This window comes from Propithecus coquereli, unplaced genomic scaffold (assembly GCF_000956105.1).
Source record: "Propithecus coquereli isolate 6110/MARCELLA unplaced genomic scaffold, Pcoq_1.0 Scaffold142, whole genome shotgun sequence".
Classification (NCBI taxonomy): Eukaryota; Metazoa; Chordata; class Mammalia; order Primates; family Indriidae; genus Propithecus; species Propithecus coquereli.
The window spans coordinates 7,728,290-7,753,968 of record NW_012138525.1 but is presented as its reverse complement, the minus strand read 5'-3'; the positions used below and the strand labels follow the sequence as shown (position 1 = coordinate 7,753,968).

The following is a 25,679-nucleotide window of genomic DNA, read 5'->3' as shown; positions in this document are numbered from 1 at the left end:
CCTGTGCCCGCCGTGCCCGTGGCGCCATGGCTGCGGCCGCGCTCCCGCCCCGTCCGCTGGCGCTGCTCCTGCTGCCGCTGCTGCTGCTGCTGCGCGCCGACCCCGTGCGCGCTGACAGTAAGGTACGCGCGTCTGCCACCCGCTGCGGCTCGGCGGGGAGCCGGGCGCGAGGGGGCGCTGTGGCTGGGGGTGGAGGCCAAGAGGGATACCCAGGGCCCCGGCGCGGAGGGCCCAGGAGAGGGGGCGACTGGACCTGGGACTTAGCGCAGAAGCCACAGGGGCCAGGATCCAGGGAGAGGAGCGCGCCGGAGAAGGAGCGCTGGAGATTGGGTGCTTGGGACCCGAAGCCTGAGGAAGGGGTGCTGGGACCCTGTCCGATGCGTGGAGGAGGTCCGCACTGGGCCAGGGAGGGTATGCCCAGGAGCGCTGGGCAGGCTCAGTTTCCATGGGAGGCTGACGACGTGAGGACAAGCCCCTGGGCAACTGTTACCCTGCGACTCCTGGCTTGCGGCAGGCTCTGGGCCAAGGCTTTCAGGCAATGCTGGGGACCCAGAGTCCCCCTGTCCCCACAAGGAACCCAGCTGGGCTGGCCACTCATGTAGCCTCTGATGCTCTCACCAGGGTTCAGGTGCACCCTCTGGAGGACGAGGTATCTCCAGAAGTGACCTGACCTGTTCTCTCCTTTGGTTAAGAGGATCTGCTCTAGTGCCAAGCAGACCTCGGTTCAAATCCCACATTTGCTTCTCAGCTGGTGCCTTCACCTCTGTGAGCCTCCATTTATTCACCAGTGGATATGGGAAGAATAAAAGTACCCACTCCCTGCAGTCAATGATCTCTGGATTCGGTGAGATCATGGCAGTAAAATATTCAACACCACTCCTGGCACCTGGTATGTGCTCAATAAATGATCCTGTGATTATGGAATCTTATCCCAGGGACCCCAAAAGGGGGTGTGAGGTCCGGAATGTAGAGAGAGCAAGCATTTAGCATCAGTCAGAGCATGGACTCCTATAGGGTGTTCTGGAAATGACCCCGTGAGAGAGAGGACGGGAGGGCCCTGCTCACAGAGCATGAGGGCAAAAGAGTGACTTCGCTCAATGTCTCTCTAGCCTCTTTCCTGGTAGAAGGTGAGTGTCCTGCCCATAGCCACACCGTAAGCGTATGAGTAGTGGGTCCTGCAGACTCTCAGCCTGAAGATTCAGTTCGGGGCATGAAAGCACCCATGTGCAGTCCTGACCGTGTACTCCAGAGACAAGGAGGGAATGACTGAGCATTGTTTCCATTTTACAGATGGAGAAACTAGGGTGTTTAGAGAGGCAGCTGGCTTGTAAACCGAAAACCTAGGTTCTGGCCTTCCTCTGCTATTTGTTTGCTGTGTGACCTTGGGCAACTCATTGCCTGTCTCTGGGCTTCAGTTCCGCCATCTGAAAAACAATGTCCCACCAACCTTCTTTCCATACGGTGCCCTCTAAGATTCCTGATCTGGCTCAAGTGAGAGAACAAGTGAGCAGAAAATCCCAGATAACCTGATCAGCGCTTTGTCACCTCTTGTATCTCTGGCTGGGAGGTATATTTGGTCTTGGGCATCCTCTAGGCTGTGCAGAGGGCTGTTAAGCTTGTGGGGGAGGGTTTACATTCAAAACAAAGCAAAGACAAAGAAAACCCAACACCCTGTTTATGTAGTGAGTCAGCCAAACACTTGCTAGGTTTGGGGGGAGGGGTTAGTTGTCCCAGGGCAAGCTGGGGCTGGTGGGGTGGGGAGGCACAACATAGAGTTTGGAGGATGAAGCAGCCAGGGGACTGAGCACGGCCCTCCCCCAGACACCTCCCACCCCTGCACCACTTCAGCCAGCTGGGAAAAATAAAAATCAAGTGATGGGTGAATTTACTCTGCATTCCTTAGCTCAGCCAGACTCCTGCTGGCTCTGCCGAGAGGAGAGAGCTGTTTTCATTATCACCGGCTCCCTCTCCTGTAACAACCCCTCCTTCCTCTCCAAGCCCTTCCTATTTTCCCTGGGGTGAAGGATGAGCCCTTCTGAGGGCCAGCCTGGGACTTAAAGTTGATCTAGGGCCCTGAAGAGTTAAGTTGGCCCCTCCTCAGGCTTCTTGTTCCCGGGAGGTCCAGTCTCCCCTCTGGCCCAATACATTCAGGGGAGCAGAGGCAGCTCACCCCCAGGACTCACTGATCTCCTCAGCCAGCTCCTTGTTCAACATGTTTTCATTCCATGTTTATAGCAAGGTCTCTCCTAAAGTGGATTTTGAGTTTCCATCTAAGGAAGTGCTTTGTCCAGACCAGTAGTAGGAGGGGGACCTCACAGCTTCCCTGGTATTTCTAAAGGCTGCCCAGTGTGGAGGTTGGGATGGAGAGACAGGTAACCACGTGACACCCAGGCATGGCACCAGAGACCTTTGGGAACCTGCTTTTTGCTGTGGGTTCTTGGGATGTGGCTGAGAATTCCCCATCTCTCCCTCGGTTTCCCTGTCTGTGAAAGAGCTGCTGGTACCTCACTCACTCCATGCAGTGAGGGGTAGGAAGAGGGTCTTTGGTCAGCCTGCTGACCAGAGGCCTGAGGACAGAGGGACGGCCAAGACCTGTGGGACCCTGGCCAAGGGAGGAGGAGGGGCTGGAGCAGGCAGGCGGTGGTGTCTGGGGCTGGATCAGATGCTCCCAGTTAGGCTGGTCCCGGGGGCTTAGGTGTTGCTTTGCCTCCACTCAGGGAGTTTCCGCCTGTGGGTGTAATTGGAAACAGGCTTGCAGTAGGCAAGGGCTGCATAGTAATGAAGTCCCACTTCTGCACACCAAGAATGTGAGGCCGGCCCAGGCCCCACCAGGGCTCTCTGCAGGGAAGGGTTGTCCAGCACTCCCTTTGGCTGGAGCACCCAGGACAAAGCCCTGATGAGCATCCTGTGTGCCAAGCACCGTGTCCAACGCTTACATGCAGAATCCTACAGAAGCTTCGTGCCAGTATTCTGAGGCTTCAGTTGTACCTCCCCATTTGACGGACTTGAACACTGAGGCTCAAAACAGTCAGGTTGGGGCTGCCCAAATATGCTAGACAGAGGCAGCCTGAGGAGTTTGGAGGCTCCTTGAGCTCCAGGATTCTCAGCCCTTAGTGGGCATCCAAATGGCTTGGGGAGCCAGAGAGAGCCAGTCATGGCTTGGAGTAGGGCCTGGACATATGCATTTTCCAAGTGTACTCCAGGTCATTCTGAGGCGTGTCCTCCAATCGAGAACTCATGGAAGTGACAGGGAGCTATGGATGTTTGTGGAGCAAGGAGAGTAACAGATCACCAAAGAGGAGCTTTTGGCAGATTAATCTGACAGATAAGAAGCTACTGTATTGTCTAGGCAGCAGTTAAATGTGACCGGAACCAGAGCTGTGGCCATGGAATGGAGAGCAAGGAACAGAAATTGGAGATATTTAGGATAAAGAGGGAGAAGAACATGATGATTGACAGGTTGTCCAGGGTAAGAGGGGAGCTCTGAGATCCAGGTTGGGCAGGAGGGTCGGTGGACACGTGTTTGGGAGAAGATGCTTGGCCAGTCTTGGATGGCTTGAGTTTGGGGTGTCTCCATGCAGCCAGGGGAAGGTGTCCCGCCGGCAGTGTGCTCTAGGCGAGGTCTTTGCCGGCAGGAGATAGTGGAAATTTCCTCATGATGAGGCTGGGCTAGCCGTGAGAGAAGAGGGCAGACCCAACTTCAAGATGACACAATTTGAGCCTGTTCAGTTGCTAGAACATTTCGCAGCTTGAACGCCCTCTTCCCGACTCCAGCCAGATTTATCCATCTCTTCAGAAAAATCCCAAGTACACCCTGGTCTCGTTGTGGGATTTCCTTGCAAATACCCCGGGACATTTTTAAGCACAAACCACCCACATTTCTGGGGGCTTTGACAGGATTGAGTGCTGAGCTGGGCTGCAGGGAGAGAAGGGGGTGCTGAGGCAGGGACTTTCCTGCTTGGCAGCGACCCCAGCCTTCATGCCAAGGGCAGGGCGGGCCAGGCTCAGTGGGATTGCCAAGTCCTGTGCCCCCAAGGGCCCCTTCTCTACAGACCCATCTGCCCCAGCTCAGCTGCTCAGGGAGAAGCCCTTGCCTGGTGACTGTGGGTGGTCATAGGAAGGACAACATGTAAACCAAATTTTGGAATCAGGCTGTGCTGTGTGACCCTGGGCAAACCCCCGTTCTTCTCTGACGCGCAGCTATCTCCTCTCTAAGGTACGGGTGGGGTAACAGCAAACAGAGGTAGGAAACGATGAGCAAATGTGAGGGAGAGCCACTAGCCAGGCTCCATGCCCGGAGCTCTGCGTACATCAACTCTTTTCAGACCCACGACAGGCTTATGAGGAAGGGACTGTTATTCTCCCCATTTTGCAGAGGAGGAAGCTGAGGCTCAGGGGGGTCAGGGCCATGCGGGGAGGAGGCGTGGGAGCTGGCATTTGCCGGGCCTGGCTCTTCACCTGGCACTCTGCTGCCTCCAGTCAAGTGCCACAGCATGTAGCAATCCCAGGGGTAGGACCCTGCCTGGGCTCCTGGCAGCTGGGGATGGGAGCAGAGAGGCCTTCCTCCAACTCCTGGCCCATGTCAGGGCCCTGGCCGCTCCCTTCAGGAGGTAACACCTCATCTGATGGGGGAAGGAATGTCGCAGTCTGATGTGGAGGCCGCTGCTGGCGGGGGTGGGTGCTGGGTGTATGTGTGGGTCCCCAGGAGGAGGGCCTCTCTGGCCTGGCCACACAGAACACACCCACATCTACCTACTGGGCTCTTGACCCCAACTGGGGCAATGGGTGGGGCTGGCGGGGGAGTCCCAGCAGAACTGAGAAGGGGTCCAGGAGTTCTGAAGGGAAGACAGGGCTAGGATCCTAGCCGAGGCCTAAGGAATGTATGGGACCCTGCGCCTGACTGCCAGCGTTCACAGGCAGGGGAGAACTGGCCCTCGGAGCCCAGAGTACACTTCACCCACAGAGAGCCCAGCGCAGAGCTACCCTCTTCCCCGCCCTCCTCGCCTCCCGCTTTCCCTTTCTCCCTCCCAGGCTGCAGAAAAAGCAGGGGATTGGAAGGAAACCAAACCTGGGCTCATCCCCTTGAACAAGTCATTTGATGGCTCCAGGGCTCAGTTTCCTCTTCTGCAAGACACGGTTGGCCAGGGCACAATGGCTCATGCCTGTAATCACAGCACGTTGGGAGGCCGAGGCGGGTGGATCACTTGAGGCCAGTTCAAGACCAGCCTGCTGAGCAACACAGCGAGACCCCGTCTCTACAAAAAGTAGAAAAATTAGCTGGGTGTCGTGGTACACGCCTGTAGTCCCAGCTACTCGGGAGGCTGAGGCAGAAGGATCGCTTGAGTCGAAGAGTTTGAGGTTGCTGTGAGCTGTGATGATGCCCCTGTACTCTAGCTCACCCAGGCAACAGAGCGAGACCCTGTCTGAAAAAAAAAAAAGAACGCCGCTAAGAATGTCTACCATTGCACCCACATGGAGAAACAAACAGCTAAATCTCTGTCCAAAATTATTGATAGTAATAATAACAGCTACAATAGCCACAATGTTCTGTGTGCTCCTGGCACCAGGCCGACTATATTATTGTTATTCCATTGCTCAGTCCTCATACAGTTCTTTGTTGGGTAGGCACTAGTAGCGCCTCATTTTACAGATGAGGAAACTGAGGCACAGAGAAGTTAAGTAATCCACCCAGCAGCACACAGCTGTTGGTGGCCTATGGCTGCACTCCTAACCACTGCCCCACACTCCCTGGCACTGAGTGAGCGCTCAGTGAATGTTTCCTCCCTGGGCTCTGTGCCTTAGACTTGCTGCCTCCATCCGCCATCTGTCCATACAGCAGCTGGCGGGAGCTTCCTGTGACGCGGATCTAACCATGGTTCTCCCCTGCTTAAAGCCCTTCCATGACTCCCAGTGTTTTCAGGAAGAAGCCAGGATCTCAGCCAGCTTTCAGGAGCTGGGCTCTGCCACCCCACAGCCTCATCTCCTGCCGTCCCAGGCTCCCTGGCAGCACCAGCCAGAGTGAACCACCTCAAAGTGTCAACCAGCACACAGGCAAAAAAAAGAAAAGAAAAACAGAATGAACCACCTCTAGGCTCCCCAAAGTACTAGGCCCTCGCTCGTTTCCACACGTCTGAGTTGCTGTCCCTGGAACACCCTCCTCCTGAAATATGTGCTCCAAAGGTGCCCTCCTTCAAGCAGTCTTCGTGGGTTTCTTTCTCTGGGTTCTCAGAGCTCACTGTGCCAGCTTCTCCCGTGGCTGAGAAGGTCAAGAATATACTTCGATCATTTCTTCTGCACCCTCATCTATCACCCCGGGCCTGGAAGAGGTCAGGAGCTCAAACAGGTGTCTGAGGGCTCAGTGTGGAAACAGAATGCTGAAGGCCCTTCCCTAGAGCGCCCTGGGATGTTCCTGGGCACTGGGCTTGGCAGAACGCCCCAGGAGCTCGGAGCTCACCTGGGTCCTGGTGGCTTCGGTGAGAGCTGAGTACCCCTGAGGCCTGGGGTGTTTGTTGTTTGAGCCATGAACAGCCGTGTGCCAAGGGCCCAGAGCCCAGGGTCGGCTGGCTGAGCGAGCTAGGGGAGAGGCTGGTTGATCTCCCAGAGCCTAGCAGGCTTGTCAGGGCAAGGCAGGCTGGAGGTGGTGACTGAGCCTGGCATCTGTCACTGATCTCATTGAGCTGACTCCTGCAGGCACAAAGTCCTGCTGCCCCCAGTGACTAATGACCATACCTGGTCATTGGATATGTGGCATCTGGGGGTGGGATTGAGGGAGGAGGAGGAAAGGGAGAGAAACCACTAACCTAGGGTCATGTTAGCTCATTTGATTCTCTGATCCTCACTGTGAGAAGGCTGGGTACAGTCACCTGTTACACCATTGAGGCAATGAGGTTCAGAGAGATTGTATAAGCTGTTTAAGGTCACATAGGGTGTGGGGCCCGTATGAGAATTACACATTGGTCTGTATGAGAAACAGCATAGAACAGTGATTGCGATCTGGAGCCAAGTCCAAAGCCATATCTTTTGCACTGAAGCTGAATGACCTTGGACATGTGACTTCACCTCTCTGAGCTTCTGTTTCTTTACTTGCGCTAATAATGGCTCAGACTTAAGATGCACTCTATGTACGAGGCTCTGTTCTTTACCTGTATTAACTCATTTAATCTTCATGCCAATGCCACAAAACAGAAGCCCATTTTAGAGACGAGGAAACAGAGGCACAGAAAGACTAAGTTGCCCACAGTCTCACCCAGGCTGCAAATTCCATGCTCTTAACCCTGTGCTATAGCATGTCTGCAAAATGCAGCCTCGTTTATCCAACAGATATTTACTGAGCGCCTACTATAGGCCAGGCAGGGACTGTTCTGGAGGTATAGGAAGGAACTAGACAAACTCTCTGCCTCTAATGGTACCTAGAGTGGAGTGGGAGAGACAGAAAATAAGGAAGTACAGATATATTTCAGGTGGTAATAGGTGCAATAAAGAAAACAAAGCCACTAGGTAAGGGGATAGACAGCAACAAGGTGGGTGGTCAGGGAAGGCTTCCCAGAGGAGGTGACATGTGAGCTGAGAATTAAATGATATGAGGGAGTGAGCCACAGGAACATCAGGGGGTAAGAGTTTCTGGGGGAGGGCATCACATGTGCAAAGGCCCTGTGGCTGGAGTGGAGTGAGTCATTGGAAGGGAGGGGCAATAAGAGGAGTGGTTGCAGGGAGAGTGTCAGCTCACGTGGGCCTGGAAGGCTGTTGTAAGAGCTTTGAAGGTAACCATACCCTCCCCTCAACACACACACAGGTATTATTGAAAAGCGTATGCACGTGAAACCTAGAATATAGTAAGTGCTCAATAAAAAGTCTCTATAGTTCTTATTATAGTAAAATAAAAATAACAAAATTACCATTTTAAAGTGTACAATTCAGTGGCATTTGGTACATTCACAATGCTGTGCGATTATCTGGAACTATCTAGTTCTAGAATATTTTCATCACTCCAGAAGGAAACCCTGTGCCCATTCAGCAGTTACTCCCCATTTCCCCCTCGCTCTAAGTCCTGGTAGCCGCTAATCTGCGCTCTGTCTCTATGGATTTGCCTAGTCTGAATACAGTATTTCATAGACATGGAATCATACGCCGTGTGGCCTTTCGTGTCTGGCTTCTTTCCCTTAGCGTAACGTTCCAGATTCATCCCTGTTGTTGCATGAATCATACTCCATTCGTTTTTATGGCTGAATAATATTCCGTTGTATCCGTATACCACATTGTATTCGGTGGATGAACACGTGGGACGTTTGCACCTTGTGGCTGTCGGCAGTGAGGCTGCCGTGCACGTCCCCGCGCAAGTCTTCGTGTGGATACCTCTTCTCAGTATCCTGGGTAAATACCCGGGAGTAGAATTACTGGGTCATGTGGCAATCCTACAATCCTTTCGTTTGTTGAGAAGCTGCTAAACTTTTTCACAGCTGCCATTAATATTTTAATTGTTGTTATTCTTATAAGGCCTCTATTTCCCTGTAAGGGTCGCTCCCTGCCCTACCACCTCTGATGGCGCCTCCTCTCCCCTAAGGCCAGCAGGGCTGCGTTCCGTGACCTCGCCCCTCCCCGCCACAGCCCTGGCCAGCAGCTCACGGGATCCCCTCGTGCCGCAGGTGTTCGGGGACATGGACCAGGTGCGGATGACCTCCGAGGGCTCGGACTGCCGCTGCAAGTGCATCATGCGGCCGCTGAGCAAGGACGCCTGCAGCCGGGTGCGCAGCGGGCGGGCGCGGGTGGAGGACTTCTACACGGTGGAGACGGTGAGCTCGGGGGCCGACTGCCGCTGCTCCTGCACCGCGCCGCCCTCCTCGCTCAACCCCTGCGAGAACGAGTGGAAGATGGAGAAACTCAAAAGGCAGGCGCCGGAGCTCCTCAAGGTAGCCTTGGTGGGGAGGGGGTAAGTGAGTGGCTCTCCTGGCTGGCGCAGGGCCATCCTTCCAGGGTAAATAGCGCACGCTCTGGGCGGCAGGGGCTGTCACCGCCCCATTTCACAGATGAGGAAACCGAGGCCCCCTGAGGGAAAGCTTCTTGCCCAAGACCGTTCGGCCAGTAAGTGACGGAGGAAGGTTCTTTGGCTCGTTTACTCGGTGTGGCCCTCGCCTCCTATTCTAGTGTCTGTGTTTCGCCTAAACCAAGTCACCTATCAGCACCCATCTGTGTTTTAGATTTTGTGGCATTTTATTGTTGTTAATGTCATATTTCCTGTGTTCAGGCACTCCCCGCGTGCCAGATCCTGTGCTCCCTTTACACGTTATTTCTCCGAATCCTTAAGGCACGCTGTGAGATAGGGTTCCTTGTCCTCACTGTACCGGTGAGAAAACTGAGGCTGAGAGGAGTTAGGTAACTTGCCCAGGCTCACATAACAACGGGCAGCCTCGAGTCTATACCATACTTTTGTGAAAACTAGAAAAAGCCCAAGCTCCCATAGGAATATTAGGAAGAGGCGTCACTTCTGGGGGACACAGCCCCATGGCAGGGCCCACCAAGGTGGCTTGGTTAGGCAAGTGCAGGCTAGATCTCGGTCCCCACAGCCAGCCAGGCACCTTTTTGCCGTTGGTACTACGCTTATCTGGATGCTTGGTGGGCATGGTAGGCCTGGGATTTGAACCCAGGGCCTGCTATAGCCAAAGCATGTGTTGTTCTAAATCACCTTCCTTTTCTGTCTTCCTTTTTCTAAAGGACCAGATTATTTGGTGTCTTTTGAAAGTATCTTTTTCTTTTATAACTTCTTCCAAACCTGTGTCTGTTTTGCCTGTGTGGTACACTAAAAACTGTAAAAGGTCTAAGATGTCACCCTACTCGTAAGCTAACCTGTTAGCCTGCCAGTGTCATGGATGCTGGCGGAAGATACAGCCGCCTAGGTCAAAGACAAGGGACTTTATTACTCACAGCAAATCTACGGTTTCTGGCACTGGCTTTTCCAGCTCCAGTTCCCGTGGGGTGACGCAGTGAGGCCCAGACGACACCTGTACTCACAGTGGGGTGTGTTACAGAGAGGAGCCCCGAGCTTAGAGAATCCAAGCCTTTTATAACGGGCCCTGAGCGTGCCTGCGCTTTCGTCTGGAGGGAAGCACTGTCTCTGTCTTCCAGGGCTGCTCACTGCACAGTTAGATGGCTCAGGACAAACACAGTCAGTGCCTCTGCCTGTAAGACATACACAAAAACAAAAGACTCCTGAAGAATTATCTCCCAACATTTGGCTAAAAATGTTTTCCTTAAATTCAATTTTAGTTTTATTTTCGTTAATACCTGAATGGATGCCAGAACTCTCAAAATTGGGGACGGGGTGGGGGGTGAATTTTAGGCCAAGTGGCCTCTTGACTGCCTCTTAGCAGTCCCTGGACCACACTCTCCCTGGGGCCTCACTCGGCCCCTGCAGACTCCAGGCACCGAGGACATAAGCCAGTCTTCAGTTACAGGGACAAACCCGATTTTTGCTCAAGTCGACTCCCAATCGCTGGATTGCAAGCACACTTGACGTGAGGACACACAAAGCCCTTTCATAAGCGCTGGCCAATTCAATCCTTGCTACAGCCCTTACAGTGCCAGCTTTACTTGTGGGGGAATCTGAGGCCCAGAAAGGGGCTGTGACTTGCCTAGGATCACATAGCAGGAAAGTGGCATTGCTAAGATTTGAACCCAGGAATTCTCTGCCGCGTCCCCTTAGCCCACTGGAGGGATCAGTAGGCAACCTCTCAGCCAGGAGCCCACGTCCCTTAGGCCGTTTCAGTGCACAGTCACTATGGGGGTCTCGTTCAGCCTTACAGAACTGGAGTAGGGTGACGGTAGGATTGACTCGGCAGGTGGGGCAGGAGGAGGAGAGGATGCCCTGCCCCACTGGTTCCCCAGGGGCAGGAGTGGGTACCTGGAGGATACCCAGAGAGCCCTAAGAGGAGAGGGGCACAGAGGCTATGGGAGACAGGGCTGGGGCTTCTATTCAGTTTGGCTCCCCCTCCCTCAGCAGGAGGTTCCCAGTATGCATCCCCCAGGGGAGGAGGTGAAGGGAAGCCCATAGGGTGGGGCACCTGCCCTATAGCCCACCCCGTTCTGCCCAGCTCTCCCTCAAGCTGATAACTCCAGCTGTGGTTTGGCCTTAGCCTCGTGGCTCTGGTAAGAGAGCACACGTGGGCAGCCTGTTACTGCCCCAGCTTGGGTGAGCTGGCCGCAGGGTGTGCACCTCTCTCCTCTCCACTCCTCTGTCTTCTGGATGTGACCCCACCCTCCAGGAGTCCCCAGGCTTGGGAGGACACAGCTGCTGACCCCAGTCATGGCGGTATGATAAGGGCTGGACCGAGAGATGTCCCAGGGACCCTGGGAGCCCCAAGGAGGATAATGAGGGATGGCGCTGGGCCTGGAGGGATGTGTAGGAGTCCCTCAGGCAGGGAAGACAGGAGGGCATTCTGTGTGAGAGTGAGTGGGGTGGATACTTCGTGCCTTCTCTCTGCTCCGGCCCCCCTGGCCCCATCCCTTCCTCTGACACAGTACTTCTCAGGACGACCAGCTTTTTAAAAAATCAAAAGTCTGTCAAGGACTAACGCTGTCGTAAAATACTATACAAATGAATTATTAGAAAAATGAAATGACACAAAAGCAGACATGCAAAATATAAGTCCAATGTTTCATTACGAGAGTCAATAGGTAAAAAACTGCTCTGTCAAGTGGCTCTGAAAGTTCCTGAAAACCTACTCTCATTTTCTGTAGTCACCATGTCACAGACTGGCAATGAGCAGTTTGAACCAGCACTAACCCGCAGATCACGCTTTGATAGCCAGACTGGAACACACTGGGCTTCTTCTCCCCCGCAGCTCTGCGCACAGGCCGTACCCTTTGCTTAGACTGGCCCTTCCCAGACGCCTTCACTGAGTGAGTGCTCCGCGCTCCCCCTGCAGAGCGCTGCTCAAACAGAACGTCCTCCGACAGCTTTCCTAACCCACACCTGCTCACGGTCAAGGTCAGCGCCCCATCATTAATGACCTGGGCACCCGTGTGCCACTGTGTCCCCTGATCTTGGCACCTCTGTAGCACTGTCCCCTGATCTGGGCACCCATGTGTCACAGTCCCCTGATCTGGGCACTGTGTGTTACTGTCTGTGTACCCTGATCTAGGCACCCATGTGTCACAGTCCCCTGATCTGGGCACTGTGTGTTACTGTCTGTGTACCCTGATCTAGGCACCCATGTGTCGCTGCCTGTCCCCTGATCTGGGCATCTATATGTCACTCTCTGTATCCTTGATAGCCCACGAAGGATCACGATGGCCCACATTTGTCTTGCTCATCACTGTCTGTAGTGCCTGGCCAGAGTAAACATCTACTGAGCCCAAAGAGGAGGGCAGGGGCACGTCGCGAAGGGTTCAAATGCCAGGCTCAGGAGGTGAGAAGCCACATGCGGACAGTGGAGAGCCAAGAAAGTGTATCTAGCAAGGGAGAGACCCTTATCAAAGCCAATCTTGGTGGCCACGGAGGCAGCACAGTGAAGCTGGGAGCTCCCGCATAGGCCCGGGAACAGTAGTCATCGTCGCTGGCATTCACAGCGCCTTTGCTGTGCGTCTGTCCTGTGCTGAGCTCTGTCTGGATGTTGCCACTCCTCACCACGGCCCTGTTGCCCCGTTTCTCAGCAGAGGAAGCTGAGGCACAGCTTCCTCTGCTGAGAAATGTCTCTGGCCATGGTTTTCAAACTGTGCTCCACAGAGCCCTAAGGGCCCCGTGCAGCCCCTCAGGCCCAAAGTGAGGCTGCTGGGGAGCAGAGAAGGCACTGGGGCTACCCCTGCCTCTAGCAGAGACTCCCAGCCCTGTTTCTGCTTTAGAGATCAGATTCCGCTCAGAGAAAAGCTCCCTGGCTTAGAACAGTTTGAATACCCGCTGGGAGAGTCGGAGTAACACTGTTTTGGAAACAGCTGGCCAGGGCCAGACAGCAGCACCGGCCGCGCAGGCCTTGAGAAACTCTGCGGGGCTCAGAGTGGGGCCAGGCGGGAGGGGGGGCAGAGGAACTGCCCTTCCCGAGCAGCCAGGGAAAGGTGATTTCCCAACTGGCCCCTTGTGCCAATGTTTCCCTGACACTGTGGCATCTTGGCCATCTGCAGGGAGTGTCATATCCTGATGAGGTGTGACAGAGAGGAAGAGGGGAGGGCCAGCTGTGGGGCAGAGCCCTGGGCTGGGAAAGGGAGACCTGGCCTCTGCTCCAGGTCCTGCCGCTGACCTGTGGTGCAAGGCTGTCCTCCTCTCGTGGCCTCTGTTTCCCATCTGAAGGCAGGACAGGAGCAGGAGAGCATGAAAGGAAAGAGGTTTGTGTTTATACAAATCTGGGTGCTCCTCCTGGCGCCACCGTTTAACAGCTGGGCAGCCTTGGGCAAGTCATCTCCAAGTTGCAGCTTCTCAGTCTGGAAAATGAAGACAGAAGTTGTCCATACCTATGTTAGGTGGAGTCACTAGAAGCAGGCCCTGAAGCCAGTGATCTGTAGGCGAGTGATTTACTACGAAGCACTCCCAGAGAACCTGGGGTTGACGTGGGAGAGGAGGACGCCCCGCAAGGGTGTGGTCTCAGGCACAGTGCCAGCCTCAGCCTCACGCTCAGGGGAGCTCTGGAGTGGGAAGGACGGCTCGGTTCGTCCCCACTGGAACTAGGGAGCCGGACTGTTAGATGCCCACACCAGCCAGTCAAAGCTGCTCTTTGACAAGAGTCCCAGATACAGGCACGGAAACAGAACGAGGGATCCCTGGGAACCTGGACAAGCTCCTCCAGGGGACACTACACACTTCATGGGGTTATAACAACAAGGATTAAGTGATGTAACTCATTAAGGCCCTAGCACAGTGCCTGGCACGTGGTGAGGGCCCAAAAGATGGAATCTGCTGCTTTTCTTGTGGTTATTAGCCAGCCGGGGCCGGGGAGCACCAAGGGCCCGCGCAGACCAGTCCGGGCTCTGGGGCTCTGGAGTTCTTAATTGCAGTGAGACCCCTTTGGCACCCGCCGTGCCTGGCCGCGCGCTGCGCCCCGTGCCTAACACTCCCCCTGCCCGGGCAGCTGCAGTCCATGGTGGATCTCCTGGAGGGCACCCTGTACAGCATGGACCTGATGAAAGTGCACGCCTATGTCCACAAGGTGGCCTCGCAGATGAACACGCTGGAAGAGGTAAGGGGGGTTCCCGCCAGAGGCAGGCTGGGACAGTGCTGGGCCCGACGGGGCTTAGGCAATTCTGGCTTGACCTTGGTAGCCATGGGAAGCTGGACTCCAGCAGGGAGTTTGGGGAGGGAGGTGCAGGCCGCAGGGTCCAGCTTTGGGGGAAGAGGTCACTGGGGCTCAGGGGCCCGCAGGAAGCTGGAAGGCTGGGTGGAGAACCCGAGGCACCTGCTGGCTTTATGAAAGGGGTGGCGGGGGAAGCTGGGACTTGTAGTTGCTCTCAGTGTACCAAGATCAGGGCCCGCACATCGCACAACTCTGGGGGCACCATTCACATAAGATACCATGTCAGTGCTGCCGGCTGGGTTGGCGCAACATGGCAGGACTGGCCAACCCCACTGAAGCTGGGCTTGGGCAGCGAGACTGTCCCAGTACCCAGCTGAAATGGAGACAAAGGTGCTGAGTGTCCTGTCCTGGTCAGGGTGAAAGTGCTATAGGGCTGGGCAGGTGGCTGAGACTGCTCCTTGGGAACAAGGGCAGAGTTGGGCGAGCGTGGGGGTCCAGGCTGCAGGTTCAGTGTTTGCATCTCCGCTGGCACAGCCTGGCCTCCGCCTGTTTCCTGCATCCAACCTCTGCTGGGCTTCTGGGAGTCTAGGGACATGCAGCTGCCAGGAGTGGGTGTGGGGGCTTCCTTTCCTGGCTTCCTTTACAGAAGGAGGGGGCATCTGGGCATCCTGTGCCCCAGGGTGGGAGATTAACCCCTTACTAACACAAAGGTTGGGGTCACAGTGGCTTTAAGTATTCAAAAAGTGTTTGGCGAGTACCTACTATAGGCCAAGCCCACGCCAGCATGGGAGGAAGCTGACATTTATTGAATTTCATCTGTGCGCCAGTATTTCCTGTGTACTTACTTAGTACGTGCCAGGCTCTCCTGTTGCTGGCTCTGAAGTTATCCTCCTTTGATCTTTCCTCTTGTAATATCAGGAAATATTAACCCGCTTCACATAACTCCGAGCCAGACAATCTGGAGGGTACGTCTCCTGGGCCTGGAACAAATCAGAAAAGATTCCCACAGCCACAGAGAAATGATTTTTTAATTATCATCTGTTTTGCATTATCTGTGCTTTGCCTCTGTTAACCATGGTTTACTGAGTGATAACCCTAGGGAAAAAGAAAAAAAAGCTTTCTGCTCACCCTGGGAGGAGGAGCAAACAGCCTCATTCAAAAGCCAGCCCCCTCCGCCAAAGGGAAGAACCTCTAGGGGTCGGGCAGTAATTGGGGTCCCCGCTGCACGCTGCTCTTCCCTTATGCCAGTGGTCCTTAAGCACAGTGGTTTTGTCCCCCAGGGGACAGTTGCCAATAGCTGGAGACATTTTTGGTTGTCACAATTTAGGCAGGGGACACGGTGGATGCTACTGGCTTCTACTGGGTCAAGGCCAGAGATGCCGCTGAACACCCTACAGTGCACAGGACTGTCCCCAACAACTATCTGGCAAATGTCAATAGGGTCACACCTGTAACCCTAGCGCTCTGGGAGGCCGAGGTGGGAGGATTGGTTGAGTTCAGGAGTTCGAGACCAACCTGAGCAAGAGCAAGACCCTGTCTCTAAAAAAATAGAAATAAATAAATAAATAAAGACTGGATCTCACTGTGTTGCCCAGGCTGGTCTCCAACTCTTGGCCTTGAGTGATCCTCTCGCCTTGGCCTCCCGAAGTGCTGAGATTACAGGTGTGAGCCACTGCACCTGGCCTCTGATTTACCTCTTTTTAATTTAGTACCATGAATACATATTATCTATTTTTCATTCCTTCACATTTTAAATTTACAAAGTTGATGACAACAGGGTCTCTTCGAGCATGCTTTGCTCCACCCATGCTCACTGGTGCCACCTCGTCCACACCCGGCCTGCTCAGGGGACCTGGCAGCAAAGCCTGATGGCTGACGCTGGGGTGTCCCTCTGGTCTGGGGGTTTAGAAGAAGCTGGCCTGGGAAAGACCTAGAATCCCACCCCCACAGAGCATCAAGGCCAACCTGAGCCGGGAGAACGAGGTGGTGAAGGAGAGCATGCGCCACCTCAGCGAGCAGCTGAGGCACTACGAGAACCACTCGGCCATCATGATGAGCATTAAGAAGGAGCTGTCCAGTCTGGGCCTCCAGCTGCTGCAGAAGGATGCGGCCGCCCCTGCCGCCGCCCCAGCCACCGGCCCTGGTAGCAAGGCTCAGGTGAGGGTTCTGATCACAGGCCGGGTGGTGGCTGGGCTTGGGAGCACAGTGTGCCGGGACCTAGGCCCTGACAGCCAGCTCAGTGGGGGTTTGGGGCCATAGGACAGGGCTGAGGGCTGGCAGGGTCGGGGGCAGAGGTGCCTGCTGTGCAGCAAGCACAGCCAGCACAGGTGAGCTGGGGCAGACGTGGGGATCCAGCGGAGGGGGCTGGTCCCTAAGCCAGGTGTTTGGTAATGTTCTCATTCCCAAGTTTCCAAACTAGTGGGGACAAGTTTGTGAAGATGACACTCCCTGCCTGGTCCTGAGAGACCAGGTCAGCTGCAGTAAAATTGCTTCTAGCCTCTCCTGCTGTGGCTGGGTCGGGCCTGCTTGCGGGTAGGTGAGCAATGCCTCGAGGTCCTCAGTCATCCATCCCAACCTGGAGTGGAGAATTCCTGCACCAAACACCCAGACATTCTGTCTTCAAGCTCAGAGCACAGAGTGAGCAGAGGCATTGGCTTGGTCACTAAGCAGAGCCACCCATGACAGCTAACACATCTTTGTGCACATTTAGTAATGGTCCTGCCTTTAGGCAGACACATTCCAAAAATGGCTGTCCATCTAAGCACGTAAATTAGAATGAAGAGCTACCTTTGGGTGAACGCGTTGCACAAAGGCTCCTTCCTATGCGGACGCATACTAGGGTGTGTGGCTTGGTGAACGGAGCACAGACTAGACTGCAACCCCATTGTTTCTTGGTCAGTGGCAGAAAAAGGGAGCTGACATTTGTGGAAGTCCTACTCAAACCTGACTTTCTCACAGACATCAGTTAATTTCATAACCACCCAGGAGGAGGGATGACCTCTGCCCATTTAGCAGACAAGGACACATGGAGAGGTCATGTGGAGAGGGGGTGGCTGAGCTAGGACTGGCAGCTTGGTCTGCGTGACGGCCAAGCCCGCCCTCTTCCTCTCTTCCTCTCTACCTCTCAGCCTCCTGTTCCTGTGTTGACATTGTGATAATGGGGCCATGCGTGTCTGCATCTGGGACCGCCTAGATACCGATAATGCGTGGAGGAAGCCTATGCCCTGGGCCAGAGCTGGCTTCCTGCTCACTCTGGTGAGCAGGCGAGAATGCACCCCGTTTTGGCAGTGGCACAGAAGGCTTCTAGCTAGATACTGTACTTGTCGTATCTGCCCGAGCTTCTGCCTAACAATGGGTGATCTCAAAGGCCCTATGTTCTTGTGCCAAGCCAGCATCAGAGGCATTTAAATAGGAAGTGAAAATAACAAAACTCACAAAATGTTAGAAACTGCATGTCCTAGAAGTAGGGTGACCAGCTGTCTCAGTTTGCCTGGGACTGAAGGGTTTCCCAGGATGCAGCTAATTTAGTGCTAAAACTAGGAAAGTTCCAGGCACACTAAGATGAGTTAGTCACTCTGCCTAAACGCCCAAGAACCTTTCCCCTGCTACCCACACACTAAGACTAGTGAGCGAGAGAGACAAGGCTAGGAAGCCACCTCTCCAGGGAGCTGAATGTTCTAGTTAACCCCCTGGGGAGGAGTGGGCAGGGGCTGGGAGATGGGTCAGGAATCCAACCCACCAGGTTGGGCTCCAAGCCTGCAAGGGAGCTAGAGAGCTGAGTGGGGAAACCGAGGCAAACCCGTCATGAATGCAGCCACTGTGGGAGGATATGGAAAGCTGTGACTTCCTGTGCACCTGGGATGTGGGTCCTGAGCAACATGACCACGTCTAGCCCCTGCATGCTGAGCCCATGACCCGTCACAACATGCTGAGCCCCATGACCCCTTCTACTGTCCCTCCAGTGTGAGACTTCCCTTTCCCCCAGGACACAGCTGGAGAGAAAGGCAAGGGCACCAACAAATACGGCATCGTACAGAAGAGCTTCGTAGACAGGGGCCTCCCGAAACCTCCTAAGGAGAAGCTGCTGAAGGTGGAGAAGCTAAGGAAGGACAGCAGCAAGAGCAGAGTCCTCCAGCCCACAGCCAAGCCCCGGGCCCTGGCCCAGCAGCAGGCTGTGATCCGGGGCTTCACCTACTACAAGGCAGGCGGGCAGGAGGTGACGCAGGCAGTGGCTGGTGAGTTGGAGAGGGGTGAGAACCTTGCGGGTGGGGCTTGCTGACGGATCACGCCTCCCAGGGATCCCCTCCTCTCCTCCGCAGTCAGACTACCCAGACTGCAGCCCCACCATTGATCACCCACTGGGTGCCTTTGCCCATCCACACACAAGGACGGTGACACCCCGCTCATGAGGTTATAGGGAGTGAAATGGTTGAACCAACAAGAAGGGCTCAGTTTCTTCCCAGCATTTAAAGCAGTCTTGACCTTCGTTGGACTTTTCATTGTTCATTCATGGATTTGCTGAAGGCCCACTATGCGCCAGGTGACAGGGAACGATGTGAATATGGTCCCTGTCCCCACAGAGCTCACAGTCCAGTGGGAAAAGCATACATATGACCACGCAGCTGCCACAGGTGCGGTTGGGAGGACACGGGGCTCTGGGAAGTGACACGGGGCCTCTTGGGCACCTCTCCTTTCCACCCTGGCCTCTCCAGCCCCTCCCACTTCTATATCCCCAAGGAGGAGCCCACAGACTCTTGTGTTTTTCCTGCAGCTCCCTGCTGGATCATAGGGAAGGGTAACAAAGTGATTAACCAGGAAATAAGAGACAAAAGTTCCCAGATACCCCAAATTTCTGAGCCTCACAACCCTTTAGTTGTGGCTCCTGAATCCCCCTAAGACCCTCCCCAGAAGCCTGCTCTTCTCTGATGTCCCTGCAGGGTGTCCCAGACCTACTCCTCCCCTTGCTGGGTCCCACTGACCACCTCCTCTGGTGAGGCCCTCTGCCCCGCCCACGTGCAAGGGGGCTGGGAGGTGGAACAGGCAGGGACCAGGCTCCTTCAAGAACCCCCCTGTTTCTTGGCCTCTCAGGGATCAGGGACCTCTTCCCCCAGCCCCTGGCACCGGCTGCTGGCCCCAGCCCTGCCAGCTCAGCCTGGCCACAGCACAGAGCCTCTGACCCCTGGCTGGGGCACTGCCCAAGAACAGCTGCAGGCATCTGACTCCGCCAGTGAGGCCTGTGGGAACAAGCGCCCTGCCCTGGCAGGCTGCCGAGGCCAGGCCCCACAGTGGCTTCCCTTGCCCAGAGGGACTGTCCTCGTCTGGGCTAGGGCCCAGGCTCCCAGGGCTGCCCTACAGCAGGGCCCGGCTAAACCCCCATGCAAAGAGGAAGACCAGCAGGGAGAAAAAAGGAAGAAGTCAGGTCATTGTCCTCAAGTCAAGGGGTCTCTGAGCCCCTCCCCTGGCTGACCAGGCAGTCCCTTGGGGCCAGGCCATCATGGTAACAACAGTACCATTCTTTTGTCCCTGATGTCACAGTTTTCTGAATCCTTTCACACAGGCCACTGCATTTGATCCTGGCAGCAACTGCACTTTCCAGGGGAGAGGAATAGGAGAAAGTCTGTAAAATGGGAGCAAGAGTTTCTTCCTTCTGGAATTGAACCTAGGAAATGAAAGAACGCGTACAAAGTGTGTGAGGCTTAGGAAGGGAAGGGATCTCACATTTGACACCTCATACTTGCCAGGACCTGTGCAAGTGTTGTATGTACGTTTCCCGCTGAGCAACGCCACGGCCTGCCATGGGCCTCATTGCTCCCGTTCTCAGGGGTGGAAGTGAGCCCAGCGAGGCAGGGGACTTGGATGGGGCCACCCAGCTGGGGAGGGGTAGAGCTGGGCTTGGCACTCTGATAGTGAGGCTGCCTTTCACTTCCCTGGGGGGTGGGGAGCACCCTGAGGGAGCCCCTTCCCCTGACTCCCCCAGGGCTCCAGAGCTGCTAAGAACCCAGTGGGTCTTGGAGGAGACCCAGGCAGCACAGGGTCTTCTCTCTGCAGACAACGCCCTCAAGGGCACTTCCTGGCTGGAGCAAGTACCGCCCAAGGTGGAGGGCAGGCCACCCGAGCCCAACTCTGCGGAGCAGGATGAGGCCGGGCCCAGGTCCTCAGAGGGAGAAGCCTTGGCCCCCAGCACCACCACCTCAGACCCTGCCTCCACCACCACCACCGCCCCGACTCCCACCACCAGTCCCCTGCCCACCGAGCCACCTTCACGCCCAGAAGTCCCGAGCCCAGGTGAGTAGCCCCACATGCCCGTGGCCAAATCCAGCCCATGGCCTGTCTCGTACAGCCCTCAAGCTAAGAATGGTTTTTACGTTTTTAAACGGTTGTTAGAAAAAACAAAGAAGAGACTAAGGAATAGAAGTATGTGTTCTACAGAGCCGCAGACGTTTCCTATCTGAAAAACATTTTCCTACAGAAAAACATTGCCAACATTTAAAGTGCTTACATAGATCCTCTTGTCGTTCGTAAGCGGGATGATTGGGTTTTCACGCGCATGCGCGAGATGTGCCTCCCAGAGTCCTTGTTACAACGTTGGCACATTACCCGTCTCGTGAAAAAAAAAATTTAAAAAAAGTGCATATAAGACAGGTAGTATTGTTAACAAGCTCTTCTTAAAATGTCACTTAGCATCCCATCATCAAATCTAGCAACTGTTTTCATTTCTTTATTTCCTCTCTCAGTCTTTGGCCTTGTTTTTATCTCCGAATTTACACTTTTGACTTGGGTCTCCTGGTAGAAATCTTCCTCATAAACCATCCATCCCATTCTTGAGCGCATCTCAGCTGTCTGTGGTGACAAGCCTTCAAACACCATTCCTTGCTCTCGTCCAAGTGCATTCCTCTTCTAGGAATCTTTCCTGAAGCGTCCGCCAGCGACGTGGACGACAGCTGCCACTTGAGCGGTCGCTTCACAGCACTGTTTCTAATGTCAGGAAACTGGAAATAGCCGGAACAGCTGACACGGGAGGACTGGTTAAATCAATGCGAGGGCACAGCTGCCCGGTGGCCTGGTAGAACCTTGAAATCACATCATTAAAAGGCTATTTAATGATGTGAGAAATTTCTCAGTGGAGGGAAAAAACAGGATACGTAAAACTGTATATTCATAAGAGTCACAGTTTTTTAAAGTATGTCTACGTGACTGTCCATGCAAAGAAAAAAAGAAAAGGAAGGAAATATGACAGGTTTAGAATTTTATTTGGATAATGGAACTTTTTTAGGTTTTTATTTTATTTATTCTTTTAGGGTTTACATTTTTTTATTTTTTTAATCGACAAATAAAAATTTTATGTATTTATGGTGTACAACATGATGTTTCAATATATGTATACGTTGTGAAATGGATCAATCAAGCTAATTAGCGCTTGATTACCTCACATACATTTTTTGTGGTGAGAACACAAAATCTACTCTCTTAGCAGTTTTCAAGTATGCAGTATATCAAACTTGCTCTTCCTGTCTAACTGAAATTTTGAATCCTTCGACTAGCATCTCCCCAGGCCCCTCACCTCCTGGCAACCACCACTCTATTCTCTGCTTCAAGGATTTCAACTTTTTTAGATCCCCCAGATAACGGATAATGGAATTTCAATGCTTTCTGTAATGATCAGGCACTGCTTTCTGTGAGGAAAGCGGGGAAAGGCCATAAACAATATCAGAAGGGATTTAAGTTAGATCCAAATAACATCCCACGGACCGTTGCTCTGGCTCACGGCTGGCGGGGTCTATGCGCCAGAGTGGGACCCCAGAGCTGTGCCTCTTGCTCCCCACAGGCAGGGAGGTGAGCTGCGAGGGCACCCTCAGGGCCGTGGACCCCCCCGTGAGGCACCACAGCTACGGGCGCCACGAGGGGGCCTGGATGAAGGACCCTGCTGCCCGGGACGACAGGATCTACGTCACCAACTACTACTATGGAAACAGCCTGGTGGAGTTCCGCAACCTGGAGAACTTCAAGCAAGGTCAGAGACCCCCGACATGAGAAGGGGGCAGGGTGTGGGCAGCCTGGGCAGGGTCCCCCATGGAGCCTTGGCCTTCCTTTGCCTGTGGTTTCCTGTGCTGCAGCCTGGCCTGGCCCCAGAGTGGCAGCCACCCCAAGGAGGGGAGACTGAGGGCACTGGGCTGGGGCCCAGCCAGATCCTGTGGCACCCCGTGTGCTGGCACCAGGAATGGGAATGCAGCGGCAAACGAGAAGGACGTGGTCCTGCCCTCACAATGTAATTTACCATCGTGGGGAACAATCCTGAGTTTCTGCGTGCTGAGTGCCTACTACGTGCCAGTCGCCCTGTGGCTATCAGCTCATGCTATCTTCCCAACTCCACGGGGCGGGGGTTGTCACCTGTTTTACAGGTCAGCAGGGCCGCAGGCCTTAGAGGAGCTACAGGTCTGTGCAGAGGCCAGGTTGGAGCTGTCAGCACAGGGAAGGGCAGAATTTTGGTTATCAGATCTCGGGCATGATGAGGGAAGGGGTCATTTAGACTTGGCCTGCCCTCCAACATGCACAGTCTGGTGTGGGAGGCAAAAGCTTAAAGAGACAATTTTAGGCCAGTGGTAGAGGGAACCCAGCTTCGAGATCAGGGAAGACTTCTCAGAGGAGGTGATACTGAACTGAGCTCTGGAAGAAGGGTCAGAGTAAGCCCGCAGAAGGGAGAGGGAAGTGTGTTCCAGGCAGAAGGCCCAGCATGTGCGAAGGCTTGGCAGTGACAGGAAGCATGGTGGCATGGGGCAGTGAGGGTGCGAGTGGGCTGGGGCAGGCTTTGTGAGCCACACGAAGGAGTTTGGACTTGCCCCGAGAGCCGTGGAATCCCAGAGTATGGCCTGGAACAACTCATGCCCTTCACTGCCAGCTCAAAGCTGGCCTGCTTTCTGCCTCAAGCGGCTCACGGGCTGGTGGAGGAAGGCAGTGATAAGTGTCAAGACAGAAGGCTGACAAGGCCAGAGGAGAGGCCCGTCACTCAGCCTGGGGAGGGCAGGGAAGGCTTCCTGGAGGAGGCGACATTGGCTGAGGGCTCTGAAAGACAAGCAGGCATTCCCCAGGCAGATCGACGGGGATGCCAGTCCAGACAGAAGGAACAGCAGGGGCAAAGCCCGGGGCTGACATCACCCTGTGGCCAAATCCTAGCTGTGCCATTCCAAGGTCACCTAGCTGGGTGACCATGAACCCTCAGGGCCTGTTTCCTCATAGGCAAATGGAAAGAAGATCGTACTTCCTTCAGGGGACTCTTGTGATGTAATGAGGGGATCGGCCCAGCTCCAGGCACAGCATGTGCTTGGTATCAGTGGCTTTCTTTGCCACTCTAGAGCGCTGGGTGGCCTCACAGTATGTGGGGTGGGTTGTTCTGGAGGCTCTGGTGTGACCACCCCTCCGCCTGCAGGCCGCTGGAGTAACATGTACAAGCTGCCGTACAACTGGATCGGCACGGGCCACGTGGTGTACCAGGGCGCCTTCTACTACAACCGCGCCTTCACCAAGAACATCATCAAGTACGACCTGCGGCAGCGCTTCGTGGCCTCCTGGGCACTGCTGCCCGACGTGGTGTACGAGGACACGACACCCTGGAAATGGCGCGGTCACTCAGACATCGACTTCGCTGTGGATGAGAGCGGCCTGTGGGTCATCTACCCTGCCGTGGATGACCGTGACGAGGCCCAGCCCGAGGTGATCGTGCTGAGCCGCCTGGACCCAGGCGACCTCTCCACACACCGAGAAACCACGTGGAAGACACGGCTGCGGCGGAACTCCTACGGGAACTGCTTCCTGGTGTGCGGCATCCTGTACGCCGTGGACACGTACAACCAGCGCGAAGGCCAGGTGGCCTACGCCTTCGACACGCACACGGGCACCGACGCTCGCCCCCAGCTGCCCTTCCTCAACGAGCACGCCTACACCACCCAGATCGACTACAACCCCAAGGAGCGGGTGCTCTATGCCTGGGACAACGGCCACCAGCTCACCTACGCCCTGCACTTCGTGGTCTGAGCGGGGACCTGTGCTCACGGGAGGGGCAGCAGTGGGGAAGCGGCTCCCCATGGCAACTCGTGCAGCCCACCCAACCGGGGAATATTTACTGGGGCCAGCCCAGGCTCGGGGATACGCGTGAGGCGGTAACCAGGATCGCACTTCCTCCGCACCCAGTGGGTAGCACTCGCTTCCACCCGCAGAGCACCGCGCCCAGCGCTGTACATGCACTTAGGACCCGTTTAATTCTCCCAGCACTGCCCTTGGAGAGAGGTCGCGAAGCCCGTTCAACAGATGAGGAATCTGAGGCTCAGAGAGGCAGCGTCACTTGCCTAATGCCTCAGCTGGGCTCTGGCAGGACGAGGAGACGTGTCCACGCTCTCCCCCTTCCAGCCCTCTCCCCTCTGCCCCCTCCCCTCGTTCCCTTAGCTCTGTCTCCCTTCCCAGGGCCACTCCAGACCAGAGGCCTCTGGGGCCAATGCGCCAGTGTTGCGTGGAGGCCCCGGCTCTGCCTGCCACCCAGGCCCCTGTCTGGCACAGCTATCGGTGCCCCTGAGCTTCGGGCCCCTTGGCCAATGTCCCCGCTTCTTGCCTTTGGCCAGCGCCCCTATCCCACCCCACCCGCCATCAGGCCACATTCCAAACCTGCACCGTCACCTAGCCCCTGAGCAGAAACCACACCCGGAGAGAAAATCCTGGCCCCTGTTCCAAGGCCCCCTCCCTCTGTCCTCATTTTCATTCTCTCTTATTCTTCATCAGTGCCGTCATCTGTTTCTGCAGCAGCGGCTGAGAAGGCGGCAGGCAGCTGTCTGCCAGCAGCAGCTGCACCAGGGTGGGGAGCTGAGCCGAGCCTCCCTCTCCATCCAGAAGCACTGGCACTGGCCACACACCCAGGCCTTGGGTCCCCTTGTTCCCTCCCAAAGCCTTTGGGCCTGGGGGTCCACCTTGTCCTCTCTCTCTGGGCCTTCAAACCCACGGCCTATACACACTCAGGGATACCTCCACGTCTGCCATGAACAAGACCGCAGGCCACGGCTGGGTGGTACCAGGATGGAGCAGGTTCCCTCTTCCTTGTTAGTCCTGACCTGGTCTTTTGTGGGGCTGGGGTAGACAGAGGGTCTGAACAGTCAGGTCCAGGGAAGCACTGGGCCTTCTGGTTGCAGGCAAGAGCCAGAGAGTGGAAGCAGGGAGGGGAGGCCTGGAGGTCTGAGAATAGGCTTTTCCTGGCTTCAGCGGTGTTGGGGCAGCCCAGGACCTGGAGGAGAGGATTGCAGGTGGCCACCTCACCTGGGGCTGCTGATTGCTCCCCGGAGCCTCAGACCCAGGCAGCCCAGAGGACAAGATAGTCCATCCTACCCCTGATCTGCTTTCTGTGATATTTTTAGAGCTGGAAAGAAGTTCTCTAGCCCACTTCCTGTTTCACCAAAGGGAAGATAGACCCAGAAAGGTTTAGAGGGC

General features: G+C 55.2%; 1 protein-coding gene across 1 annotated transcript; it reads left to right on the top strand.

Annotated features, from left to right (window-relative positions):
* The first annotated feature begins 26 nt into the window (after window positions 1–26).
* OLFML2A (olfactomedin-like 2A) lies at window positions 27–24,242 on the top strand. The gene is made up of 8 exons (XM_012639694.1): window positions 27–122; window positions 8,643–8,906; window positions 14,052–14,159; window positions 16,164–16,370; window positions 18,199–18,448; window positions 20,262–20,498; window positions 22,039–22,224; window positions 23,638–24,242. Exons 1-8 carry the CDS (start codon window positions 27–29, stop codon window positions 24,240–24,242), a joined length of 1,953 nt encoding a protein of 650 aa, XP_012495148.1.
* Window positions 24,243–25,679: the final 1,437 nt, after the last annotated feature.